The sequence below is a fragment of the Cervus canadensis genome, chromosome 21 (genome assembly GCF_019320065.1).
Source record: "Cervus canadensis isolate Bull #8, Minnesota chromosome 21, ASM1932006v1, whole genome shotgun sequence".
NCBI classification, from domain to species: Eukaryota; Metazoa; Chordata; class Mammalia; order Artiodactyla; family Cervidae; genus Cervus; species Cervus canadensis.
Genome location: NC_057406.1, coordinates 18,631,071 through 18,655,573, shown reverse-complemented (window position 1 = coordinate 18,655,573; position 24,503 = coordinate 18,631,071). Strand labels below are relative to the sequence as shown.

At 38.7% G+C, this 24,503-nt stretch overlaps 1 protein-coding gene across 1 annotated transcript in view; it reads left to right on the top strand.

The window, feature by feature from the left end:
* Nucleotides 1-24,503, top strand: part of LOC122423799 (pregnancy zone protein-like) — a 54,751-nt gene that overhangs the window by 16,415 nt on the left and 13,833 nt on the right. The window contains exons 11-23 of the mRNA XM_043441190.1: nucleotides 1,985-2,094; nucleotides 2,790-2,951; nucleotides 3,449-3,676; nucleotides 7,336-7,399; nucleotides 12,950-13,092; nucleotides 13,667-13,816; nucleotides 16,667-16,831; nucleotides 18,406-18,505; nucleotides 20,046-20,217; nucleotides 20,608-20,836; nucleotides 21,712-21,838; nucleotides 22,039-22,160; nucleotides 22,689-22,740. Of these exons, the coding sequence (XP_043297125.1) occupies nucleotides 1,985-2,094; nucleotides 2,790-2,951; nucleotides 3,449-3,676; nucleotides 7,336-7,399; nucleotides 12,950-13,092; nucleotides 13,667-13,816; nucleotides 16,667-16,831; nucleotides 18,406-18,505; nucleotides 20,046-20,217; nucleotides 20,608-20,836; nucleotides 21,712-21,838; nucleotides 22,039-22,160; nucleotides 22,689-22,740 (1,824 nt within the window). The remainder of the gene's footprint in view (nucleotides 1-1,984; nucleotides 2,095-2,789; nucleotides 2,952-3,448; nucleotides 3,677-7,335; nucleotides 7,400-12,949; nucleotides 13,093-13,666; nucleotides 13,817-16,666; nucleotides 16,832-18,405; nucleotides 18,506-20,045; nucleotides 20,218-20,607; nucleotides 20,837-21,711; nucleotides 21,839-22,038; nucleotides 22,161-22,688; nucleotides 22,741-24,503) is intronic.

The following is a 24,503-nucleotide window of genomic DNA, read 5'->3' as shown; positions in this document are numbered from 1 at the left end:
CGACTTAGCACACACCATGAAGTTTTCACAGGAAGTGTTAAAAAAAATAAGGGCACAATGAGTGTGAAGAGAGATAGTTTATTCTAATATAGACCAAAAAAAACTTCTAAAAGGTAGCATTTGAGCAGATCTGAATAGAATGGATTGTATTTTGAAACAATAATGCACCAGAAAAGCATAATATGCATAAAACAAATGTCTTCAGTCCCAAAGGAATCTTTAAAGTAGGCTGGTGCTAAGGTGTTTAGAAAAGTCAATTGTATACTAGAGAGGTTAGACTTTATTATGAAAGCATTGGATATCTTCAGCTATATTTAAGAAGAATGACCTAATAAACTATTTTTTAAGTTAATTCCAAAAAACTATTCATATAAATAAATAAAATAATTGTCAATTCCAAATAAAATGCTAACTTAACAGAACCCTTAAATATAAAAAAAAAAAAATAGCAACTGAACATACATACAATGCTAATTACAAGGTAAGGCAACGATAAAAAGTAAAAAAAAAATCTATTAATGCTATTAAAAGTATGAGTTCATACCCAGAATTATCATAATGCTATTTTGAATATTATCCACTTTTTAAAAATCACAAGTTTTCATCACATAGAAAAGAACACAAATTTCACTTTTCTTCAAAGGGATGTCAATCCTAAATGTGATTTAAAACATTTGAGTAAAACTTTTTAGTTTATTCCCTCAAGCTATTGAATATTTTCCAATTGCCATTTAGTAGTTTTATATAGAATATACACTACTTAGACTACTCAGAGAAAAGAACATGGCATATATTATAATTATACAACACAAAAGAGGGCTTTGGTTATATTTTTATATTTGTAAAGTTAAAGTTTGATTAAAATAGTCACTGTTCTTTTTTGTTTTTTATTGTCATTTCAATTAAAAAAATATAAAAACAGGAAAAAAAAAGTTAATTTTAGCAGGCATGAAGAGGACAGGCTAGATGAAAAATATGTTACAATGTGTTAAATCAGAATACTATCCAAAATGACCCCACAGACTGCAATTTGGGGGTCTGCAGGGAAATGAAATGTCATTAACCAAGATAAGGAAAAGATGAGAAAGAATTATGGTGATGAGGATTTGTCTAAGACAATTCATCATAGCTTGGAATATCAAAATGTCAATTGATTCACTCAGTGGACAATTTCAAAATAAAAGTCTGAGCAAAATCAGGACCCGAAATGTAAATCTGAAACCATTCTTACTGTATTCAGATCCTCCTAAGAGAAAAAGCAAGTGTTCTGAAAATAAGTTCATTATTATTACTAAGTTGAGGCTAGAGGTGGACAAGGAGGGGCTCAAAAACTGAAACAACTACAGGCAAGAGATTAGATAAATAAGCAGAATAAAACTAGAAGACAAGGGGTTAGAGAAGGAAATGGCAACCCACTCTAGTATTCTTGCCTGGAGAATCCCAAGGAGAGGAGCCTGGCAGGCTACAGCCCATGGGATCACAAAGAGTCGGACATGACTAAGCGATTGAGCACACATAGGGTTCGAGTGGGGGAAAATGAAAAAGTAGTTTCTTTTGACAGAGGAGGGCTTTAGATAATGGAGATAAAATACAGATCACACGTCACTGAATGAAAAAGCCCTGGGTATTGGCTATATTTTTCACCATGTGCTGAAAAGAAGGCTTTTGCTGGGGAAGGGGTTTGTGACAGAAATTTAAGAATATTTTTAGGCCAATGTGAAGAATCAAGTTGTTCCCAAATGGTTGCTGGAGAGGAGCAAGATAGAGCAAGATCTCTGAGGAAATGAGGAGAAAAACTCCTCAAGAACATGAATGGAACAAGCAGGGTATTTGTGAAACCAGAGAATTGAGGAATTATAGATGTCAATGAAAGAATAACAGTATATGGATTTTTTTTGTTATAATGGAGTGAAGCTGGAATGGGGTAGGAGGTGAGGCGAATAGAACATATAGAACAGTTCAACTTCTCTGAATTATTCTTCAGGGTTGGAATTAACCGGACATGGATCAAGTGAAATCACAAACACCTTAAGCAAACTGAAATTTACGAAAGTGGATTCACACTACAGACGTGGGCTTCCTTTCTTTGGGCAGGTAAAGTTTCTTTTCAGTATAACCATAATTGGGGGCATGTGACTTCTAGGAAAACCAATCTTTATATCAAAAGTTATCTTTTAAATGAATCAAAATTCTTTTATTATACAAAAGCAAAATTTAATATAGAAACAAACATTTATTTACAGTGAGTGAAGAAATTATAAAAACTTAAAAGGCAAATACCTTATATAGGACTTCACTGGTGGCTCAGCAGTAAAGAATCTACCTGCCAAGCAGGAAACATAGGTTTGATCCCTGAGTCGGGAAAATTCCCTGGAGAAGGAAATGGCAACCCACTGCAGGAGATCCCATGGACAGAGGAGCCTGGCAGGTTACAGTCCATGGGGTCGCAAAGAGTCAGACACAACTGAGCAACTAAACAGTGACAATCAAAACAAAAAGAAGCCTTATATAGTGAGATAGAGAACAACAAAGATGAAGAAAATTGGGGAAGGCAACACCGTGAATCTACTATTGACAGTTCTCAATTAAATACTTATAAGTTATCTAAACAGAAATGTCAAAAAGAAAAACACTAGAGCCCAGAAAAAAAATCTTACTTTTATATTCTAAGATCTTCATTAAGTGACAACGGCCAAAGTGTCAAGAAGTGAACACAACAGAGTGGAAAATATTGCTATATAACACCTGAAATCAGCTTTCACTTCCTTATTTCTCTTTCCTATTTCTAGGTTCTTCTAGTCGATGACAAGGATCAGCCAATCCCCAATGAGACTGTAGTGGTCAATGTGGATACACTGACATATAATGCCAGATTTACTACAAATGAGCATGGTTTGGTGAACATTTCCATTGATACCAGTAACTTCACATCTTCTTTCATTTCAGTTGAGGTAAGTGAAAATCTAAATACAAAATAAGAAACAAAAAATTCTCTGTCAGAAAGCTTTCACTTTAGACTTTATGACGATGATCTAGTTTCAGGAGGCATTTATTAAACCATCTTGATAGTCCCTTGAAAATCCACCATTTTTATAGGCTTTATTACAAACTAGATTTTAATTGTTTCTTTGGTAAACCACTGTTTTCATTTTGTGTGAAATATTCTAAAGTCCTTATGCAATGTACAACCATAAGGGTATTAAGAAAAAGTTATTGATCTTGATTATGAGTGAATGTGCCTAAATTCATGTAGTGTAACTTTAAATAAACTTAAAGGAAGTTGTTTCTAGATTACGCTTTATTTTGGAAGGCAGCCTATAATGAAATAAGTAAGCATGGGTCTTAAAAAATCTTCAGCAAATTACAGAGTGACATATATATATGTATGTATGTATATATATAATGTTAATAAAAATAAATTACTTAAGACCTTTATTCTATCCATTAGGTCATTTACAAGCAGAATAGCAACTGTTTTGATAGCAGGTGGCTTGAAGAATTTCACTCACCAGCAATGCACACTGCAAGACATATTTTCTCCCCAAGCAAGAGTTACATTCAGTTTGAACCTGTGGCTGGTACTGTGACCTGTGGGCAAACACTGGAGATTCGGGTGCACTACATCCTGAATGGACAGATTCTGACAGATGAAAGGGAATTAACCTTTTATTATTTGGTAAGACTAAAAGCCACTGTAGCTCTCTAATTATATAAACCCTAAAAAGATTACTGTTTAGTTGCTAAGTCATGTCTGACTGTGACTGGTATTTCCCAGGTAAGAATAATGGAATAGGTTGCCATGTCCTTCTCCAGGGGATCTTCCTAATTCAGGATCGAACCCAGGTCTCCTGCACTGCAGGTAGATTCTTTTCCACTGAGCCACCAGGGAAGTTCCAACTAAAAAGATAGAATTTGTATCTAAATAACACCCTTTATATCATTTTAATTTGTTTCTGTGTTTATGAGTGAAAAGAAGTTGCTTCCTAACAAATTAATGCTTTTTCATTCATGTTCTAGTCTCCCCTGAAACTTTAAGTATTTTTCATTTTTTTCTGAGTTCCATTAGAAAATTGTTGAACAGAAGAGGAAAGAGCTTAGGCGACATATTAGTCAAAAAGAATGTTTTTTTCTTAGAACTCAGTAGATCAATAGACAAAGGATAAAAATCAAAACAGTCAATAGGAAATAAAACGTATACATAATCTTTAGGGAGAAAGTTGAATTTTACATTAATTGGAGAAGTGAAAATTTTAAAAATAAAGCAGTAGACTTTTACTCCTATAAAAGTTCTAAATAATTTACAAGTTCAAGAACTTCTGTGTGACTATAGGGAAAAGTACATTGACAGGCATATTATAAATTGGTATGATACTTTTGAGGTCAGTATACCTACTTATGGCCAAAAATTATAAATATACAAAGCTGGTAGTTACCCAGGTAAGTCTTATGCACAAAAAAAAACCTTATGTGTAGAAAATTCTGTATAGGAACATTAACTATATATAGTATTTTTTTAATTCTAAAAAAAGTTAAATAATTGACAGTAAGTTAGAATCCTAGTTTTATTGCTTCCTAGTTAGGTAACCTCAGGTAATTTACTTAATCTCATCTGTAAAGAATAAAGTCAGTCATCTCACCTGAATACTGAAGATAGTATTTATGCTTACTTCATAGAGTTATTGTTGTGATCCACACAATTAGAGGCGTTAACGTAGTCAATGAAGCAGAAGTAAATGTATTTCTGGAATTCTCTTTGCTTTTTCAATGATCCAGTGGATGTTGGCAATTTGATCTCTGGTTCCTCTACCTTTTCTAAATCCAGCTTGAACATCTGGGAGTTTTCAGTTCACATACTGCCGAAGCCTTGCTTGAAGGATTTTGAGAATAACCTTGCTAGCATTTGTAATGAGTGCAACTGTGCAGTGTAGTTTGAACATTCTTTGGCATTGCCTTTCTTTGGGATTAGAATGAAAACTGACCTTTTCCAGTCCTGTGGCCACTGCTGAGTTTTCCAAATTTGCTGGCATATTGAGTGCAGCACTTTCACCGCATTATCTTTTGGATTTGAAATAGCTCAGCTGGAATTTCACCACCTCCACTAGCTTTGTTCATAGCAATGCTTCCTAAGGCCCGCTTGACTTCACACTCCAGGTTGTCTGGCTCTAGGTGAGTGATTACACCATCGTCCTTATCCGGGTCAGGCAGGAGGAGAAGAGGATGACAGAGGATGAGATGGTTGGATGGCATCACCAACTCGACGGACAAGAGTTTGAGTAAATTCTGGGAGTTGGTGATGGACAGGGAGGCCTTGCGTGCTGCAGTTCATGAGGTCGCAAAGAGTCAGACACGACTGAGAGACTGAATTGAACTGAACTGAAGTCCTTTTTTGTACAGTTCTTCTGTATATTCTAGAGGCTTCCTTGGTGGCTCAGACAGTAAAACATCTGCCTGCAATGTGAGAGACCTGGGTTCGATCCCTGGGTCAGGAAGATCCTCTGGAGAGAGAAATAGCAACCCACTCCAGTACCCTTGCCTGGAAAATCCCATGGACGGAGGGGTCTTGTATGCTACAGTCCATGGGGTTGCAAAGAGTCAGACATGACTGAGCAACTTCACTTTCCTTTCCTTTCACTTTCTGTATATTCTTGCCACCTCTTCTTAACATCCTCTGCTTCTGTTAAATCCACACCATTTCTTTCCTTTATTGTGCCCATCTTTGCATGAAATACTACCTTGGTGTATTTAATTTTCTTGAATACTTATGCTTCATTGACTACACTGAAGCCTTTGACACAGTTTTCCACAAGAAACTGTGGAAAATTCTGAAAGAGATGGGAATACAAGATCAGCTTATCTGCCTTCTGAGAAACCTGTATGCAGGTCAAGAAGCAACAGTTAGAACCAGACATGAAACAATGGACTGGTTCAAAACTGGGAAAAGAGTACGTCAAGGCTGTATATTGTCACCCTGCTCATTTAACTTCTATGCAGAGGGCATCACGTGACATGCCAGGCTGGATGAAGTACAAGCTGGAATCAAGATTGTTGAGAGAAATATCAACAACCTCAGATATGACACCACCCTAATGGAAGAAAGCAAAGAGGAACTAAAGAGCCTGTTGATGAAGGTGAAAGAGGAGTGAAAAAGCTGGCCTAAAACTCAACATTCAAAAAACTAAAATCATGGCATCCAGTCCCATCACTTCATGGCAAATAGATGGGTAAATAATGGAAACAGTGACAGGCTTTATTTTCTTGGACGCCAAAATCACAGCAGATGGTGACTGCAACCATGAAATTAAAAGACGCTTGCTCCTGGAAGAAAAGCTATGACAAACCTAGACAGTGTACTAAAAAGCAGAGACATCACTTTGCCTACAAAGGTGCATATAGTCAAAGCTATGGTTTTTCCACTAGTCATATACAGATTTGAGAGGTGGACCATAAAGAAGGCTAAGCACCATAGAATTGATGCCTTCGAGCTGTGGTGCTAGAGAAGACTCTTGAAAGTCCTTTGGACAGCATGGAGATCAAATTGGTCAGTCCTAAAGGAAATCAACCCTGAATATTTATTGGAAAGACTGATGCTGAAGCTGAGGCTCCAACACTTTGGCCACCTGATGCAAAGAGCTGACTCATTGGAAAAGATCTTGATGCTGGGAAAGATTGAGGGCAGGAGAAGAAGAGGGCAACAGAGGATGAGATACTTGGATGGCATCATCGACTTAATGGACATGAGTTTGAGCAAACTCTGTGAGATGGTGAAGGACAGGGAAGCCTGGAGTGCTGCAGTCCATGGGGTTGCAAATAGTCAGACACAACTGAGCAACTGAACAACAACATAGAGTTATTGCCAGAATTAAAGAAAAATCTTAAAATTATTTAGTTCAGTACCAGACACATGGAGAGTGTAAATACTTTTAATTTTTTGCTGTTTTTTAAAATAAAGGCAGCAATAGATAATGCTTACGTATATTTTCTACCTCCCTTCACTATATATTGCTTTGCATATAATAGATGCTTAAAATATATGTTGAAAAAATATGTAAATTTAAAATATTAATATCCAAGATAAGTAATAAATAGTAAGAAAATTCTAAAACATTGTAAAATTGCATGTGTTATTTAAAGTGTATTGTTTGAAGTTTATTACTTAAACTACACATATTGGAAAATATTGGAAGAGAAATTTAGTAAACGAAAGTAACTTTTGGGTTGAAGTAGTGAGATTCTTGTTATTTGTGAATTATAAATATGTTATTTGTATATTATAAATATGTAAGTTTAATAACTACCCTTTAAAATGATAATAAACGTATTTCCCTCTGTCTTCAGATCAAAGCAAGAGGAAGCATCGCTCAATCAGGAACCCATGTGTTATCCATTAAACAAAGAGCGTGTAAGTATTTTCAGGCTTTCCTATTTTTTTTCTCTTAAATTGCCCTAAACACTTTAGCTATTTCTTACATCAAAGCAATTGGCTACCAACTTTCTTACATCAACCAAAGATGGGGAAGCTGATTTTAAAAATAAGAATACTAGGTTCATTTTAGTACTTTTTAAAATCCTTTTTATAGCGTTTCTATATTTTAAATTTTATTTCCAAAGTAAAATTTATTCATTTTATTATTAAATTTTTGTAATACAGAAAATAATTGAAAAATGAAAACAATCAGCAAAGAAAAATTTTACTCTGTATGATTTTGTATTAGTTTCTTATTGCTTCTGTAGGAAGTTTGCTGGCTAAAAACCACACAAATTTACTATCTTGTAGTTCTGTAGATAGAAGTCTTACTGGGCTAACATCAAGGTGTCAGCAGAATTAAATTCCTTCTGGAACTCTAGAGGATTGCCTGTTTCCTCACCTTTTCCAGCTTCTACAGACCTCCTGCATTCCTTGGTTTATGGCCTCTTCTATCTTAAATGCCAGTAATACACCATCTTCAAGTCTCTCACTTGTATTCCTGCCTCTCTGTTTTAGATCATACTTTCCTTCTGTATTTTCTTGAATCATAAATATCCATTTATATCTGTTAATTAACTTTTCAAGAAATACTCTATTACCAAAGATACGTATGTTTAGTCTCTTTGTTACATGTCCCCAGGCTAAATCTCATAAGTAGCTTCCCTTATTTTCTGTTCATTTGAATTATAGGCTATCAGTTTACTAAAGCAATTTTTATAAACAAAAGCATATTTGGAAAGATCAAAAAGTCCATTCACCCAAGGTGAGTGAATATTTTCAAGAAAAATAAAGAATATGTATTATAAAGATTAGAACATATCTGTCTTTTATTTTTGACACATCATTTCTCACATTAGTACCTGGCACACAGTGGGCATGCAATACATATTTTTAAACTAATTCCTAAATGAAGGTTAAGATATTTCTTTATGATTTACAACTGTTAAGTTTTTTGGAAAAAGAGTTTCCCCATCAAAACTATATTTCAAGAGAGTCTATCTTCCTATCTTGATATAGCTCATAATAGGAGCTTTGCATAAAAACATTAATAAAACATGGCCATTGCCCTCAAGATGCTATATTTTTGTGCACTCTTCTGCTTGTGTGTTTGAACAAATCTCATTCTTTATTAAAAATTCTAATGGAAGAACTTAGAATTCAGTACTATTTCTTTATTTCATAAAGTAAAAAAATTGCTAGCCAAAAAAAAAAAAGTCAACTTGCTTAAGATAAACTACTGTGCCAAGAAGTGTCTCTTTTCACTCTATTTCTCTAGTGGCCCTTTATCCTTTTTATTTAAGCAGTTCAGCACAACATAAAGCCAGCATTGCACTTCAACATTCTTCAGAATTTTCCAAATGAAGATTTTTATTTAATCACCTAACTCTACTATTCACCACCTTTGTTGAAATAATCATAAAAAGCTGGATTAAAAAGACCTTTATAATTAATCATGACTTTTAGATTGTGCTTAAAATCTTGCAATTCTTTGAATTTTAAATTCATCTATTATTAAATTTCTACTAACTCTATCACTAAATGAAAGCTTCTTTTTCTAGTCTATCCATTTTCCCAGCAGGATGAGACAACCAAGGCCATAATAAAGACATATCACTCTAAACCCTGCTCACCATAGATTCTCCTTAGGTCCATAAAATCTCTTATCTAGATAAAAATCTCTCTTACTAAATTGTTTTATTGCTTAAAAAAATTGATTTCAGGTACTCAAATATGGAACAGTCCCTCTAATTTTCCATTTATCATGGATTTTTATGGGACTGAACATTATAGTGGTTTTTCTAGAGCAGGTAAGTTTGTTCCCAATAGCATATCAAAAACCCAATTTCCTCAAGAGAAAATTTCTTCAAAATTAGTTCCCGCTTCCCTTGTGGCTCAGCTGGTAAAGAATCTGCCTGCAATGCGAGAGACCTAGGTTTGATCCCTGGGTTGGGAAAATCCCCTAGAGAAGGGAAAAGCTACCCTCTCAATATTCTGGCCTGGAGAATTTCATGAACTGTATAGTCCATGGGGTCGCAGAGAGTCGGACATGACCGAGAGACTTTAACTTTCACTAATAGAATTTAAATCCTACATGCTGCTGCTGCTGCTGCTAAGTTGCTTCAGTCATGTTCAACTCTGTGTGACCCCATAGATGGCAGCCCACCAAGCTCCTCTGTCCCTGGGGTTCTCCAGGCAAGAACACTGGAGTGGGTTGCCATTTCCTTCTCTAATGCATGAAAGTGAAAAGTGAAAGTGAAGGCGCTCAGTCCTGTCCAACTCTTAGCAACCCCATGGACTGCAGCCTACCAGGCTCCTCCCATGAGTTTTCAGGCAAGAGTACTGGAGTGGGTTTCCATGTCCTTCTCCAAAATCCTACATAATATATTAAGTATCTTGAGAAGTGAAATGGGGAGAAGGAAGTGTCTCTCTCTGTAAGATAAAGCATACTTTATTTTATTTGATGATAGCTGTGTAAATGGTTGTTTTTCCATTTGTCTTGGATTTCTGGGAAACTGTTAAATTTAAGCACTCTAGTGTTTAACCATTCATTATGTGAAGTCAGGTGGGCCTTAGAAAGCATCACTATGAACAAAGCTAGCAGATGTGATGGAATTCCAGTTGAGCTATTTCAAATCCTGAAAGATGATGCTGTGAAAGTGCTGCACTCAGTATGTCAGCAAATTTGGAAAACAGCAGTGGCCACAGGACTGGAAAAGGTCCGTTTTCACTCCAATTCCGAAGAAAGGCAATCCCAAAGAATGCTCAAACTACCGCACAATTACACTCATCTCACACGCTAGAAAAGTGATGCTTAAAATTCTCCAAGCCAGGCTTCAGCAATATGTGAACCGGGAACTTCCAGATATTCAAGCTGGTTTTAGAAAAGGCAGAGGAATCAGAGATCAAATTGCCAACATCCGCTGGATCATCGAAAAAGCAAGAGAGTTCCAGAAAAACATCTATTTCTGCTTTACTGACTACGCCAAAGCCTTCGACTGTGTGGATCACAATAAACTGTGGAAAATTCTTCAAGAGATGGGAATACCAGACCACCTGACCTGCCTCTTGAGAAACCTGTATGCAGGTCAGGAAGCAACAGAACTGGACATGGAACAACAGACTGGTTCCAAATAGGAAAGGGGTACGTCAAGGCTGTATATTGTCACCCTGCTTATTTAACTTCTCTGCAGAGTACATCATGAGAAATGCTGGGCTGGAGGAAGCACAAGCTGGAATCAAGATTGCCGGGACAAATATCAATAACCTCAGAAATGCAGATGACACCACCCTTATGGCAGAGAGTGAAGATGAACTAAAAAGCCTCTTGATGAAAGTGAAAGAGGAGAGTGAAAAAGTTGGCTTAAAGCTCAACATTCATAAAACAAACATCATGGCATCTGGTCCCAGCACCTCATGGGAAACAGATGGGGAGACAGTGGAAACAGTGTCAGACTTTGTTTTTTCGGGCTCCCAAATCACTGCAGATGGTGACTGCAGCCATGAAATTAAAAGACGCTTACTCCTTGGAAGAAAAGTTATGACCAACCTAGAGAGCGTATTAAAAAGCAGAGACATTACTTTGCCAACAAAGGTCCGTCTAGTCAAGGCTATGGTTTTTCCAGTGGTCATGTATGGATGTGAGAGTTGGACTGTGAAGAAAGCTGAGCACTGAAGAATTGATGCTTTTAAACTGTGGTGTTGGAGAAGACTCTTGAGAGTCCCTTGGACTGCAAGGAGATTCATCCAGTCCATTCTAAAGGAGATCAGTCCTGGGTGTTCATTGGAAGGACTGATGCTGAAGCTGAAACTCCAATACTTTGGCCACTTTATGTGAAGAGTTGACTCATTGGAAAAGACCCTGATGCTGGGAGGGATTGGGGGCAGGAGGAGAAAGGGACGACAGAGGATGAGATGGTTGGATGGCATCACCAACTCGATGGACATGAGTTTGAGTAGACTCTGGGAGTTGGTGATGGACAGGGAGACCTGGCGTGCTGTGATTCATGGGGTCACAAAGAGTCGGACACCACTGAGCGACTGAACTGAACTGAATGACCTCTTAATAATTAATTCCTGCCTAAGTTAACCCTGCTTAAGAAATTCAATTTCTTATGGTTTTAGTTTTATTACTTCAATTTTTTTTACTAATTCATTTTCTAAGCTTATTTTTAATTGGAGGATAATGCTTTACAATGGTATATTAGTTTCTGTCATACAACAACATGAATCAGCCATTAGTTCACATTTATTTTAACCCTGCTGTTTTGTGTATTTTCCCCACAAGTTGCCCTCAAATCTTCTATAGATGTATAAGACAACAGCTTTAAAATAAGTTTATGCTACAAAGATCATACAGAACAAGATTAAAGGTGTGTGAATTAAACACTGTGTAATTCACACAGAAAACAACTAAAATAGATGCATTATAAAAATCAGAAGCATACTTTGTTTTGTACATGATTATGTGTACCTGTGCTTGTGTTTAGTCGCTCAGTCATGTCCGACTCTTTTCAGCCCCATGGACTGTAGCCTGACAGGTTCCTCTGTCCATGGAGATTCTCCAGGCAAGAATACTGGAGTGGGTTGCCATGCCCTCCTCCAGGAGGTCTTCCCAACTCAGGGGTTGAACCGAGGTCTCCCACATTGCAGGTGGATTCTTTACCAGCTGAGCCACTAGGGAAGCCCAAGAATACTGGAGTGGATAGCCTATCCCTTCTCCAGGGGATCTTCCAGACCCATGAGTCAAACCAGGGTCTCCTGCATTGCAGGCCGATTCTTTACCAGCTGAGCTCCCAGGGAAGCCCATGTGTACCTGTATCTCTGCTCTATTGTAAATGGCCTGACGGTAAAGATTGTGTTGCATTCTTTGACTTGCCATCATGCATATGACAGGCTTCCCTGGACATGACTGAGCGACTAAGTACATTCATATGACAAGACTTGTGCTGACTGGATCATAGAGATCATTAAAAATGTCTAGAAGTTCTTCTCTCTTGACTTCTTAATGTCTTTTTTTTAATTTAAAAATGGAGACTTACTAAATGTTCTTTCCTTCTTAAGCAGGGGAAATCAACTGTAATCTACATCTTTAAGGAAAATATTAATATCAGTAGTTCAGCATATGTTTACTGAATACTACTGCATAGAATCTGCCTGCAATGTAGGAGACCAGGTTTGATCCCTAGGTGGGGAAAATCCCCTGGAAAAGGGAATGGCAACCCACTCCAGTATTCTTGCCTGGAGAATTCCTTGGAAAGAGGAGCCTGGAGAGCTACAGTCCATGGAGTCACATAGAGTCAGACACGACTGAGAGACTAACACTTTCGCTTTCACTGCAAGGACAATGGCATAAAGGCAGGTCTTTTTGTAACTTTAGTACACTCCACATGTAAATAAGTAAAATAATTTGAGAGGCTCCTCTTTATAAAATTGAAGCTCTTTCCTCTTCCTAATCTATTATCTTGAACTTTCTTTACTTTGCAGTAAAAGGGGTATTTTCCTTCTCCTTTCGAGTGGAATCGAACCTGGCTCCTATAGCCCAGTTACTTGTTTATACCGTTTTACCTAATGGAGAAGTTGTCGCAGATACTGAGAAGCTCGATATTGAAAACTGTTTTGCCAATGAGGTGGGTGTTTTGTTTAAGACCAGTCCTTTTCTTCATCTCCCCTTTTTGAGCAATGAAAAAATAAGGAACTTATGTTCATTAAAAGACTGTCAGGTAGTGCTCCTAAAACTTTCTGCCAAAGGATCTCTAACAGCAGAGAATGATAACGAAACCTGAGCAGTTTTGAGTCTAATGGAGTAGTTCAAAGCAGGTGGCCATTAGCACGATTTCTTGGAAGTCTCTTGTTTAATCTGAAAATTCATGAGGAATTCAAAATATATTCAAGGGACTTTCCTGGGGTGTGTGCTGTGTGCTAAATTGCTTCACTCATATCCAACTCTTTGTGACCCTAGGGACCATAGTCCACCAGGCTCCTCTGTCCATGGGATTCTCCAGGCATGAATACTGGAGTGGGTTGCCATGCCCTCCTCCAGGGGATCGTTCTGATCCAGGGATCAAACCCACATCTCTTACATGTCCTTCATTGCAGGTGGATTCTTGATCACTAGCACCACCTGGGAAGCCTGGGGTAGAAGAGTGTTTTAAGATTGTAACAATTGGAAAATTCATTGCTATAATTATATCCTCCTTACAGGTAAATCTGAGCTTCTCCTCAGCCCAAGGCCTTCCAGCCTCAAACACCAGCCTGAAGGTCACAGCTGCTCCTTACTCCCTCTGTGGCCTCCGAGCCGTGGACCAGAGTGTCCTGCTAATGAAGCCTGAAGCTGAGCTCTCGCCTCAATCAGTGAGTCCCATCTCAGTCTCAGATATCAGAAAATGCACACATGATATGACATTTCTGGAAGCTGGAAGTTATACCTGCAAAAGACAAGTTCTTTAGAGTGTCAGGAATAGTGCACTAAGTCACAGAAGAGTTTGAATTCTACTTGTTTCTGAAAAGGACATTGCACAAGATGCTTTCCACAGATCATTTCACTTCATTGTCTGCTACAGTGTATCAAAGACTGAGCAGTTCTTGCTCACCTGGGCCTTGCACAGTCCTCACATGTAAAAGAGGCTCAACACATTTTTAATGAGTAAATAAATGGGTAATTCCTTAAGGAGGGTATTATTACCTTCATTTTATGAAATAAGAAAACACAGCAGAGTTAGATTAAGCAACTATAGAAACAATGCACCAAAAAATATATTTTAAAGGTGGAATTTGAACCAAATTTTATTCAATGCCATGTCTAATACACCACAATTCAAGATAGTATGTGAAATGTCAAATTTTTAAATCTTCTCTAAAGTCCAGGCACTTACTTGTTTTCAGTATGGACAAACAAGATTCCAAGCAAACTTGTCTTTTAAACATGTTTCCTGGGACTTCCCTGGTGGTCCAGTGGATCAGACTCTGCTTCTACTGCGGGGATCTCAGATCCTTGCACAGGGAATTAAGATCCCATATGCTGCACAGCACAGCTTAAAAAAAAAAAAAGATGTTTGTTATAATGAAAAACATGTAAAAGAGCTCAGTAGTTTTTTAGTCTTCATTGTCCATTTATTTATTTAACAAATACCCACTGCATCTTGACTACAAGATAGTGCTCTAAGAGGAAGAGTTCTAATGGTGAAAAATAAATGTGGTCTTTGACCATTTTAGACTCATAGTCTCATGTGTTAAGCAAGCAAGCAACAAAAACATATCAACATATAGTAGTTCTAAGTGTCGGTAAGTATCATTTAAGGAATAAACAGGATGTTGAGATGAAGAAAACAGTTGAACATGTTTTAATGTAGTGATTGCGGATCTCTTCTTAGATAGTCAGATAACAGGGACAGGGGCAGGGAATGCAAATAATGGAAGCAGCCTGAGAGTCCTGAGGCGAGAACAAGTCTCAGAGTGTTTCCCAAGGAAACGGTAATGACTTCACATAAAGTGGTGAGAGAAAAGGATGGTAGAGGCAGTAGGTGGAATGGAAAGTAAGGAAGATCATGAGGAGGACTGTGAACCTGGAGTGGAATTAGGCATTGACAGCAAAGTGAAAAGTGAAAGTGAAGTCGTTCAGTCATGTCTGACTCTTTTGTGACCCCATGGACTGTAGCCTACCAGGATCCTCCGTCCACAGGATTTTCCAAGCAAGAATACTGGAGTGGGTTGCCATTTCCTTCTCCAGGGGATCCTCCCGACCCAGGAATTGAATTGACAGCAAAGGCAGTGATAAATCCGTGAGGAGTTTAAAGCATGAGAGTGACGATTTAGATTTACCTAGTCATGAAGATCCTGTTTGCTGTTCAGAGTATGGGAGAAAGAATGAAAGCACAGAAATAAGAGGCTATGGTAATATCTTAGATAAGAGATATGTGACCCCAGGTCCACATGGGGTCAGTGTGTTTTTAACAGCCTGAATACTGCACAACTGAGCAGGTGGCCTTATGATGGGGCTTCCTAGGTGGTGCTAGTAGTAAAGAACCTGCCTGCCAATGTAGAAGACATAAGAGATGCGGGTTCTATCCCTGGAATGGGAAGATCTCCTGTAGGAGGGCATGGCAACCCACTCCAGTATTCTTGCCTGGAGAATCCTATAGACAGAGGAGTCTGGTGGGCTACAGTTCAGAGGGTCGCAAAGAGTCGGACACAACTGAAGCAACTTAGCATGCACTCACTAGGCAAAAACTGAACTAGAATGAATTTATTTCTAGGTTACCTTTGCATCCAGTTTCCTCCTGAGTTAAACTTGGTCCTAAAGCAGTAGACTGGGGGGAAAAAAATGGTAAAAATGTAATCACATAAAGTGGGAAAAGAAAATAAATTAAGTATTTACAGAGGCTGTTTCTAGGTGATGGATATGAATGACTTCTATTCTTCAATCATGCTTCTCTGTACTCTCTACCTTTTTGCTTTCTTTTAAAAGTTGGACCTAGGGTCTGTCAAACAGAGTGCAGTATGTCAGAAAGAGAAAAACAAATATATTAACACATATGTGTAGAGTCTAGAGAAATGGTAGTAATGAACTTATTTCCAGGGCAGGAATAGAGACCCAGACAGAGAGAATGACATATAGACACAGGTGGGGAAGGGGAGAGTGGGACAAATTGGGAAATTGACATATATACACTACCGTGTGTGAAATAGATGGTTAGCGGGAACCTGCTGTAAAGTGGAGGAAGCTCAGCTTGGTGCTCTGTGATGACCTAGAGGGGTGGGATGGGACGTGAGGGGGGAGGATGTCCCAAGAGGGAGGGGATACATGTATACATATAGCTGATTCGCGTTGTTGTGCAGCAGCAGCTAACACCACATTGTAAAGCAGTTATACACCAATAAATATAAATAAAATTCAAAAGATAAATTCAAAAAAAAGTAGGCATTTGGGCTGGGAGACAAAGAGACTTGAATTTTAGACTTACTCAAGCTAAATGACCTCTGAGTCTTTCATCAATATATTTGATTTCTTTATACATTATTTTCTTTCATACAACAACAGGATTGGGATCCATAACATTTGCTATCGCTCCATAATTTCTGTGTCATGTTTTATAATGTTGCTATGGGAGTGTTATATAAACACCAAGATCTCTTAAACTCCAGATTGAACATTATCTCACTTTATAAACTAAATAACAGTTTTTCCTTTGTTCTACTTTGCAGGTGTATAATTTGCTATCAGTAAAGAGAATCTTTAGCATGGGTTATAGAGACCCCATGAATGAAGATGGGGAAAAATGCATCAACGCGGAAGACATAACTCACAATGGAGTGATTTACACTCCAAAGCAGCTCATCAGTGATGACGATGTTTACAGTATCTTTGAGGTAATTCCTCTTCCTAAAAACACAACCTAAATTGATTCCTACCTCATTGTCAAGATGGAGAAGAAATGGATTTCTAAGCTCTAGAATCTGATCTTCCTCTCAACCACCAAAAAAAAAAAAAAAGCTATGACTAACAGAAAAATAGTGAAATGTCAGAGACATGGAGAACTTTGTACACACACAGTCAGTCATGAATTTCTCTGGCGCTTTAAGAGCAAGGGGTATACTTTTAGGGCCCACATTAACCAAGTTGATCCCAAAGCTAGTTGTCACCATCATATATCCTCTCAGTGATTCTCAGAGATTCCAATATGTGAGAAAAACAAAGCAAACATTTCCCACAGAGCCTCTGACATCCTTTAAAAAAGTGAATACTCTGTTGGCAACCACTCTAACAGTCATTTCACAATAAAGGAATCAGCAAACGACTAAATACATAAAGTAAAATACTTCGGCCAACAGTTTCAGTGCAGTAGAATTTCAGGTGAATTGAAAGTAGCTGTTCATAAAGAAGAATTTACGAAACTTGGAGTAGAAACATTAGCATGCCTTAGGTACATTAGATCAAATGTGTATCTTTAACTACAGTTAGGCAGAGTTATAAAAGGGAAGTTTATCCAGGTTGTGAGATTAAATCTTAGCTCCACCAAAAAGGACTGAAAACACTCACTATACCTTGAGGAAGTCATGCATTGTACTGCTGTGGAGGTCTGCCCCTTAGCTGAGAGCAGTTTAAACCTCCCTTTTCTGGAGCCTCCAGAATCAGTTGGTGGTGGAGGAAGAAAAAGAAAGCTCTTTATTAACTGTTAAATATTTCTTTCTGACTTCTTTCTCCCTGTTCCATACCACTGCCACCTCTGACAACTGTACCTCAGAGTCCCACAGTTTCCCAGGCACTCTTAGAGGACAGCAAGTAGTATTTAACTATGACTAATACTGAAGAAGGAGGAAGTCTGTAACAGGAAGCAAGGAATCAAGCTACTGTGGATGTCTGCATGTGTGTTTTGCATGCAGTTTCAGGATACTTAAAACTGAGAAAGAAAAAATGAAAGGATAAATCACAAAAAGGATGAGTTGAACACAGATATTCGGGCAAAGGCATATTTCCCAATAAAACAAAAATAAAGCAAAGTGTACTGACTATGAAGAAAATTCTCCAATATGCAACCCTACAATTTCAAATGAAAAGAAACAAAATACTATTCTCTGCAACAAAGTTAATGTGTGGGTTGAGGCAGGGAGAGGAAGAGAAGAAAAACATCCAAAGCTAAAATACTCAGTTTCTTGGAGGCAAAAGATAATTAAAGGAGCACCAAGCATACAGGAATCAAAATTCAGAAACAGGAATCAGAAGTAGATTCTAATCCCAACTCCCATTCATTAACTGGATGATCTGGACTCTCTGTGACCCCATTTTCATTTTTATGAAATATGTGTCCTCTCCATTGGGTGGAATTTTCACGATAACTCTATGAGTTCTATGTATAATGTTAAGGGTATAATACAAACGTAAGAAAATATTCCAGTCTCCAGACTGGATTGCCAATATATTTTAATAATTATTTTTCTTCCAGTCTGCAGGATTAAGTATTTTTACCAACTCAAAAATCCACAAGCCATATTTCTGTCAGCCGTTTTCACCATATCCAGCAATGCCTGTGACCTATGCAAATGGTAAGGGTGAAATAATAGAAGAAAAGTAATGTTTTGCTGGGTTGGGAAAAAAAGCCATTTTCTTAAGTACTGAATGTTATGACTCTGCAGCAATTTCTTGGTAAAATTTCCTCAAATAACTTTTTTCTCTAAAAAAAAATGAATTATGATTTCTCTGTCTCTCTCTAATCAAAATTAAATACAGTCTTGGTACTTTAAATCCTTTTTATCTACTGTGCCTTCAGCATCTGAATTAGTCAAGATAAGATAAATTATACCACCTTAGCAAACAAATCCCCACATCTCAGAGTCTGAGCACCTAACAGTTTATTTTAATGCTCTCACAAAAACTGCTTGTGAGACCAGGAGCTGTTCAAAACACCTCCAATGGTCAAAACACTGACCAATCATTGTCAAGGAGATTCATTCAGCTTTCATCTTGTGACTCCATCTCCAGCATGCTTTTGAAGGTTACTATCTTGGGGAAGAAGGAGTAGATATGCACATGACTTTACGGCCAGCTATGGAAGTGGCACAGATCACAGTGCCCTACCTGCAAGGGATCTGAGAAATGTGAACGATTATATGGATATTATTTGCCTCTGTCGTTCTTTTACGGAAGTCAGTGATTCAGACAAGTTGAATAATAGAATAGAATAATTCAGCTTTTGGCAGATATACTGTTAGTCTCCTTGTGTGTCTCAAGTATACATAGAAAAGAGGAAAAGTCAAAAAGATTCTATTTCCTCCTCTGCTGCTAACAGAGACATTTCTCTAGGCATGCTGAGATGCCTACGAATCCTATTTCCCCCGTGCTGTGTGCTGAGCTACGACACTTCAGTCGTGTCCAACCCTTTGTGAGCCTATAAACTGTAGCCTGACAGGCTCCTCTGTCCATGGGATTCTTGAATATTGGAGTGGGTTGCCATGCCCTCCTCCACGGGATCTTCCTGACCCAGGGATCAAACTCATGTCTCCTATGTCTCCTACATTAGCAGGCAGGTTCTTTACCACTAGTGACACCTGGGAAGCCCATAAGCAGCATGTGCTGTGCTGTTCTTACTCACTTAGTCATGTCTGACTCTTTGAGACCCCATGGACTGTAGCCCGCCAGGCTCCTCTGTCCTTGGGGATTCTCCAGGCAAGAATACGGGAGTGGGTTGCCGTGCCCTCCTCCACGGGGTCTTCCTGACCCAGGGATCAAACTCAGGTCTCACACATTGCAGGCGGATTCTTTACCATCTGAGCAGTATAGGGGGGTTTAAACTACTCTTTATTCTTCCTTTTACCAGTTGAAAAATCAGCTTAGGGAGAGTTATGTTTGTTTTCATTTCTAGAGAAAAATACATTTGCCTCTAAGCTATTTGATGAAGCAGCAGGATTAACCTTCCAATAAGTCAAATAGATGAGTAAACAAAGTAGGAAGGTGGTAGGGTAAATTGTTCTAATAAAAGACTTTCCCTGAGTGTATGACCTTGTTCTACTTGATACATAAGGCGGCTCTGAGAAATCAATGATAAAACTCAGGCTTACATTGGGCCCTCTTGTTGTCTCTCCACAGCTCCCCCAGGTCCACCAGGCCCCGTACATGGAGCAGCCGGTTCTCTAGTACGTGGACCTGCAGGGTTACCTTATCCATTGGATGCAAGAGACGCCTCTTCAGCCATGAAAGTGAAAGAAACAATCCGGAAGTATTTCCCTGAGACCTGGATCTGGGAGTTGATACCACTCGAGTAAGTTGTGTGCTGCTTGGAACTGAGTTCGTAGGAGACTTTGAATCCTCCTCGATGATTCTGGTGTAATTGTAGGGCTCCCAGTCCTTTCTGTTCTGCCCCACTCTTTTCTGATAGATGTGTAGATTCATAATTCATTTATCTCATAGCTAAACAATGCAATTTTGTTTTTCTAATTTGGTCCTGAGATACTTCAAACAATAGAAAGCCACCCTTGACCCTAAAAAGAAAAAAATAAATTTCAGAGACCTCTCTAGGAGCACCAAACTTTATATCAAATTTAGCATTTATCACACTGGGTTTCTAAAGTGTCATGCTCTGGAGTCAGCTGTGGTCTATGATTTAAGAAAAGGAGTTCATTGACTCTCGTCTTCTTTTTCCCCTCTCTAGTATATCGGGCAGACATGAGTTGGCAATCCAGGTCCCTGACACCATCACGGAGTGGAAGGCCAGCGCCCTCTGCTTGTCTGAAACAGCAGGGCTTGGCCTCTCGCCCACCATCTCTCTCACAGTCTTCCAGCCCTTCTTCCTGGAACTCACTCTTCCCTATTCTGTGGTTCGAGGAGAAGCCTTCACACTCAAAGCCACTGTGTTCAACTATCTGTCCCATTGCATTCGGGTAAGGGCACTTGTCTGGATGTAACTGAAGGTATGAGGAAGGAACACACCATTCGTTTCCTAAATCTCCCCCAGGTCATCTAGTAAATCATAATTGAATACGATGTGGCCTAATTTTGGACTGGAATAGGTGCTAAGAACAAAGCTCCCCAACAGGTCCGAGATGGTAAGGTTACAATCATCCGGGCTTCCCTGGTGACTCAGATAGTAAAGAATCTGTCTGCAATGTGGGAGACCTGGGTTTAATCCCTGGGTTGTGAAGATCCCCTGGAGAAGGGAATGGCAACCCGCTCCAGTATTCTCACCTGGAGAATCCCCAAGGACAGAGGAGCCTGGTGGGCTACAGTCCAGGGAGTTGCAAAGAGTCAGACACGACTGAGTAAATAACACTCACTTTCAGGTGCTAAGAGCAAAGCTCCCCAACAGATCCAAGGTGGTAAGGTTATAGTCATCCAGGACTCTATTTTGTTTGTGCATTCCTGAATTCAGATATTACTCCCACCTGATTATTTTTTCACTCTTAACAAAAGAAAAATATTTCTTCCTTGTGTTGGCACAAGCCTAAATCCTGAGTATTTATCCTGATTCCCGTCAGTTTTTCAGTGTCCTTATCAGTCAGTCAGTTCAGTTGCTCAGTCGTGTCTGACTCTTTTGCCACCCCATGAATCGAAACATACCAGGCCTCCCTGTCCTTATGACAAACATCTAAACTACAAAATACCTGACAGGATTTACCTTGTCTGAACATCTTCTCAAAGCTTCTCATTAGTATGCATTGTCCCTTTAAGCTTCTTTCCCCTCCGCCCACCCCGACACCCCATTACTGACCTTTTGCCTGTGTTCTTTCTCCAACTCGTGGGTGGGATTGGGGGACAGGTGAGTGTGCAGCTGGAGGCCTCTTATGCTTTCTTGGCCATCCCAGTAGAGAAGAATGAAGAATCTCACTGTGTCTGTGGAAATAAGCAGAAAACCGTGTCCTGGGCTGTGACCCCAAAGTCACTGGGTGAGTGATAACGGTGTTCACAAATCCTACTTCTTTTGTTGTAATGATTGCTTTCCACTCCCACTCAGATGCATGTTTTTCTCTCCTCGTTTGACAATGATCAAAGGGAAGAAAATAATTATATATATTGGAGAGGCTTAAAAAGAAGAAACCATTCAATATAGGATCACTGTTTAACTCTTTAAGAATCTTATTCCCAGGAGAGGTGAATTTCACAGCTACTGCAGAAGCCCTGCGGTCTCAGGAACTATGTGGCAATGAGGTGCCTCACTTCCCAGCACTTGGACAGAAGGACACCGTTATCAAGCCTTTACTAGTTGAGGTATGCAGGTCTAATTTCTCTGAGTCTCAGAAGCTTTATTATGGAAATCGCATTATCTAACATGTTTGTGGCAGTGACATTTCATTCCCATGAATATGAATATGTCCACAACTCAAGCTTTCACTAACATTTTCTCTTCTAAAGTGATTGCTTCTTCTCTGATACATTATCACTTCTCTTTTTTTTTAATTCATTTTTTAATTGGAGAATAATTGCTTTTCAATGTTGTATTAGCTTCTACTGTACAACAGTGTGAATCAGCTATATGTATACATGTATCCCCTCCTTCTGAATCCTCCCTTCCACTCACCCCCCAAATCCCATCCCTCTAGGTCATTACAGAGCCCTGAGCTGAGCTCCCTATGCTATACAGGAGCTTCCCACTAGTTATCTATTTCACACACAGTAGTATATATGTTTGTTCTCTATTCCTTCCCTGTAAATAGGTTCATCAGTACCATTTTTCTAGATTCCATATATATATATATGCATAACTTTTCTTCTTAATTTTCTTCTTTCAATACAAAGCCTGAAGGAATAGAAAGAGAAGAAACTTTCAACACACTTCTCTGTGCATCAGGTAAGTGTCAGAAATAGATAAAATTCTTATGTTAAGCCTTGCCAAAGTATATGATGTGAAATGCCCTTGGAGGCATGTTTTCTCTGCTGGAAAAAAAAGAAAGGAAAGAATTATACTATCCCATGTGCAAATCGAAGGACATTTGATGGAGAACAATCTTTTCCTGATGAAGGCATCAAAAAGTTAAAGAGATTCACCTAAAAATTCTTGGTCAATAATGAGGACTAAAGCTGATGACTATCTGACAGGATTCTTTCCAATACACCTTGCTTCCCAAACTTCTTCCTACACAATTTTCCAAATATTGAAATATCTTTGTGGCACTAGTATTATTGATTATTCTTAATAGTTTAAGTGTATTCATGTTTTCAACAAATTATTTGAAGAATTTTAGGTCATTAACATATAGAGAAAAACAATATTTAATGATTACCCTTAAAATTACCATCTAAACATTCATACAGTCATTCAGAAAAATGACTATTAAAGTGTTCAACTCTACACTATCTAAAATCATATTGAGAACAATGCTTAGTGTACAGATGGCCTCTCTTTTCTATTTAAGTATCCCCTGATAATCTCAGCTAGTCACAGAACTTTAATAACTGTACCAGAGACCACAAAATGTATATATCTTTGGTCCATACCTCTTTCCTGAACTGAGACTCATGTATTCAACTGTTCCCTTATCATCTCCACTTGCAGGCTTGGAGGTCTAAGAGGTCTCTCAAAACTAGCTTGCTCAAAACTGAACCCCTGCAGGACTCGCTGCTTCTCCTACAATTTTCTCCATCTCAGATGATGGAAATCCTATTCTTCTGCTTGCTGGAGATAAAAATTTTGGAGTTGTCCTTTGTTATATTCTTTCTCTTTTACTCCACACCCAATCGATTCCAAATCTAGTTGGTTCTACCTTTAAATATTATTCAGAATTTTCCCACTTCTCATCATGTCCACTCCTGCTCTAGACCTTTCTCTCTTGGATCATCTCAGGCACCTCCAAACTGGTCTCCTGGTCATCTCGCTCTGTTCTTCTATAGCAAGAGAATCATTGCAAACCATATTTCACACCATGCCCCTCCTCTGTTCAGAATCTTCCAAAAGTCTCCCATGTCCCTCAAAGTTAGAGCATGTCTCCAACCTCACCTGCAAAGTCTTTCTACCTTTGTGACTTCATATCCTCTTACCCTGTCCTCCACTCACCCTGCTCCTCCTAATCTAATCACACTGGTCTCCCAAGCTGATCTTGGAACACATCCAGCATGCTCTCATCTTTGGTGTCTTTTCATGTTTTGTTCCATCTTCCAGCAAGTCTCTTCCCTTAGATATCTATAAATTTTGCTCCCTGATTTACTTAGTCTCCATCACCTATGATTTTTTTAAAACTATTTATATATTTATTTATTTTGGCTATTCAGTTCAGTTCAGTCACTCAGTCATGTCTGACTCTTTGTGACCTCATGGACTGCAGCACACCAGGCTTCCCTGTCCATCACCAATTCCCAGAGTTTGCTCAAACTCATGTCTATTGAGTCGGTGATACCATTCAACCATCCCATCCTCTGTCATCCCTTTCTCCTCCTGCCTTCAATCTTTCCCAGCATCAGGGTCTTTTCAAACGAGTCAGTTCTTTGCATCACTTGGCCAAAGTATTGCAATTTCAGCTTCGGCATCACTCCTTCCAATGAATATTGAGGACTGACGGGTTGGATCTCCTTGCAGTCCAAGGGACTCTCAAGAGTTTTCTCCAACACCATAGTTCA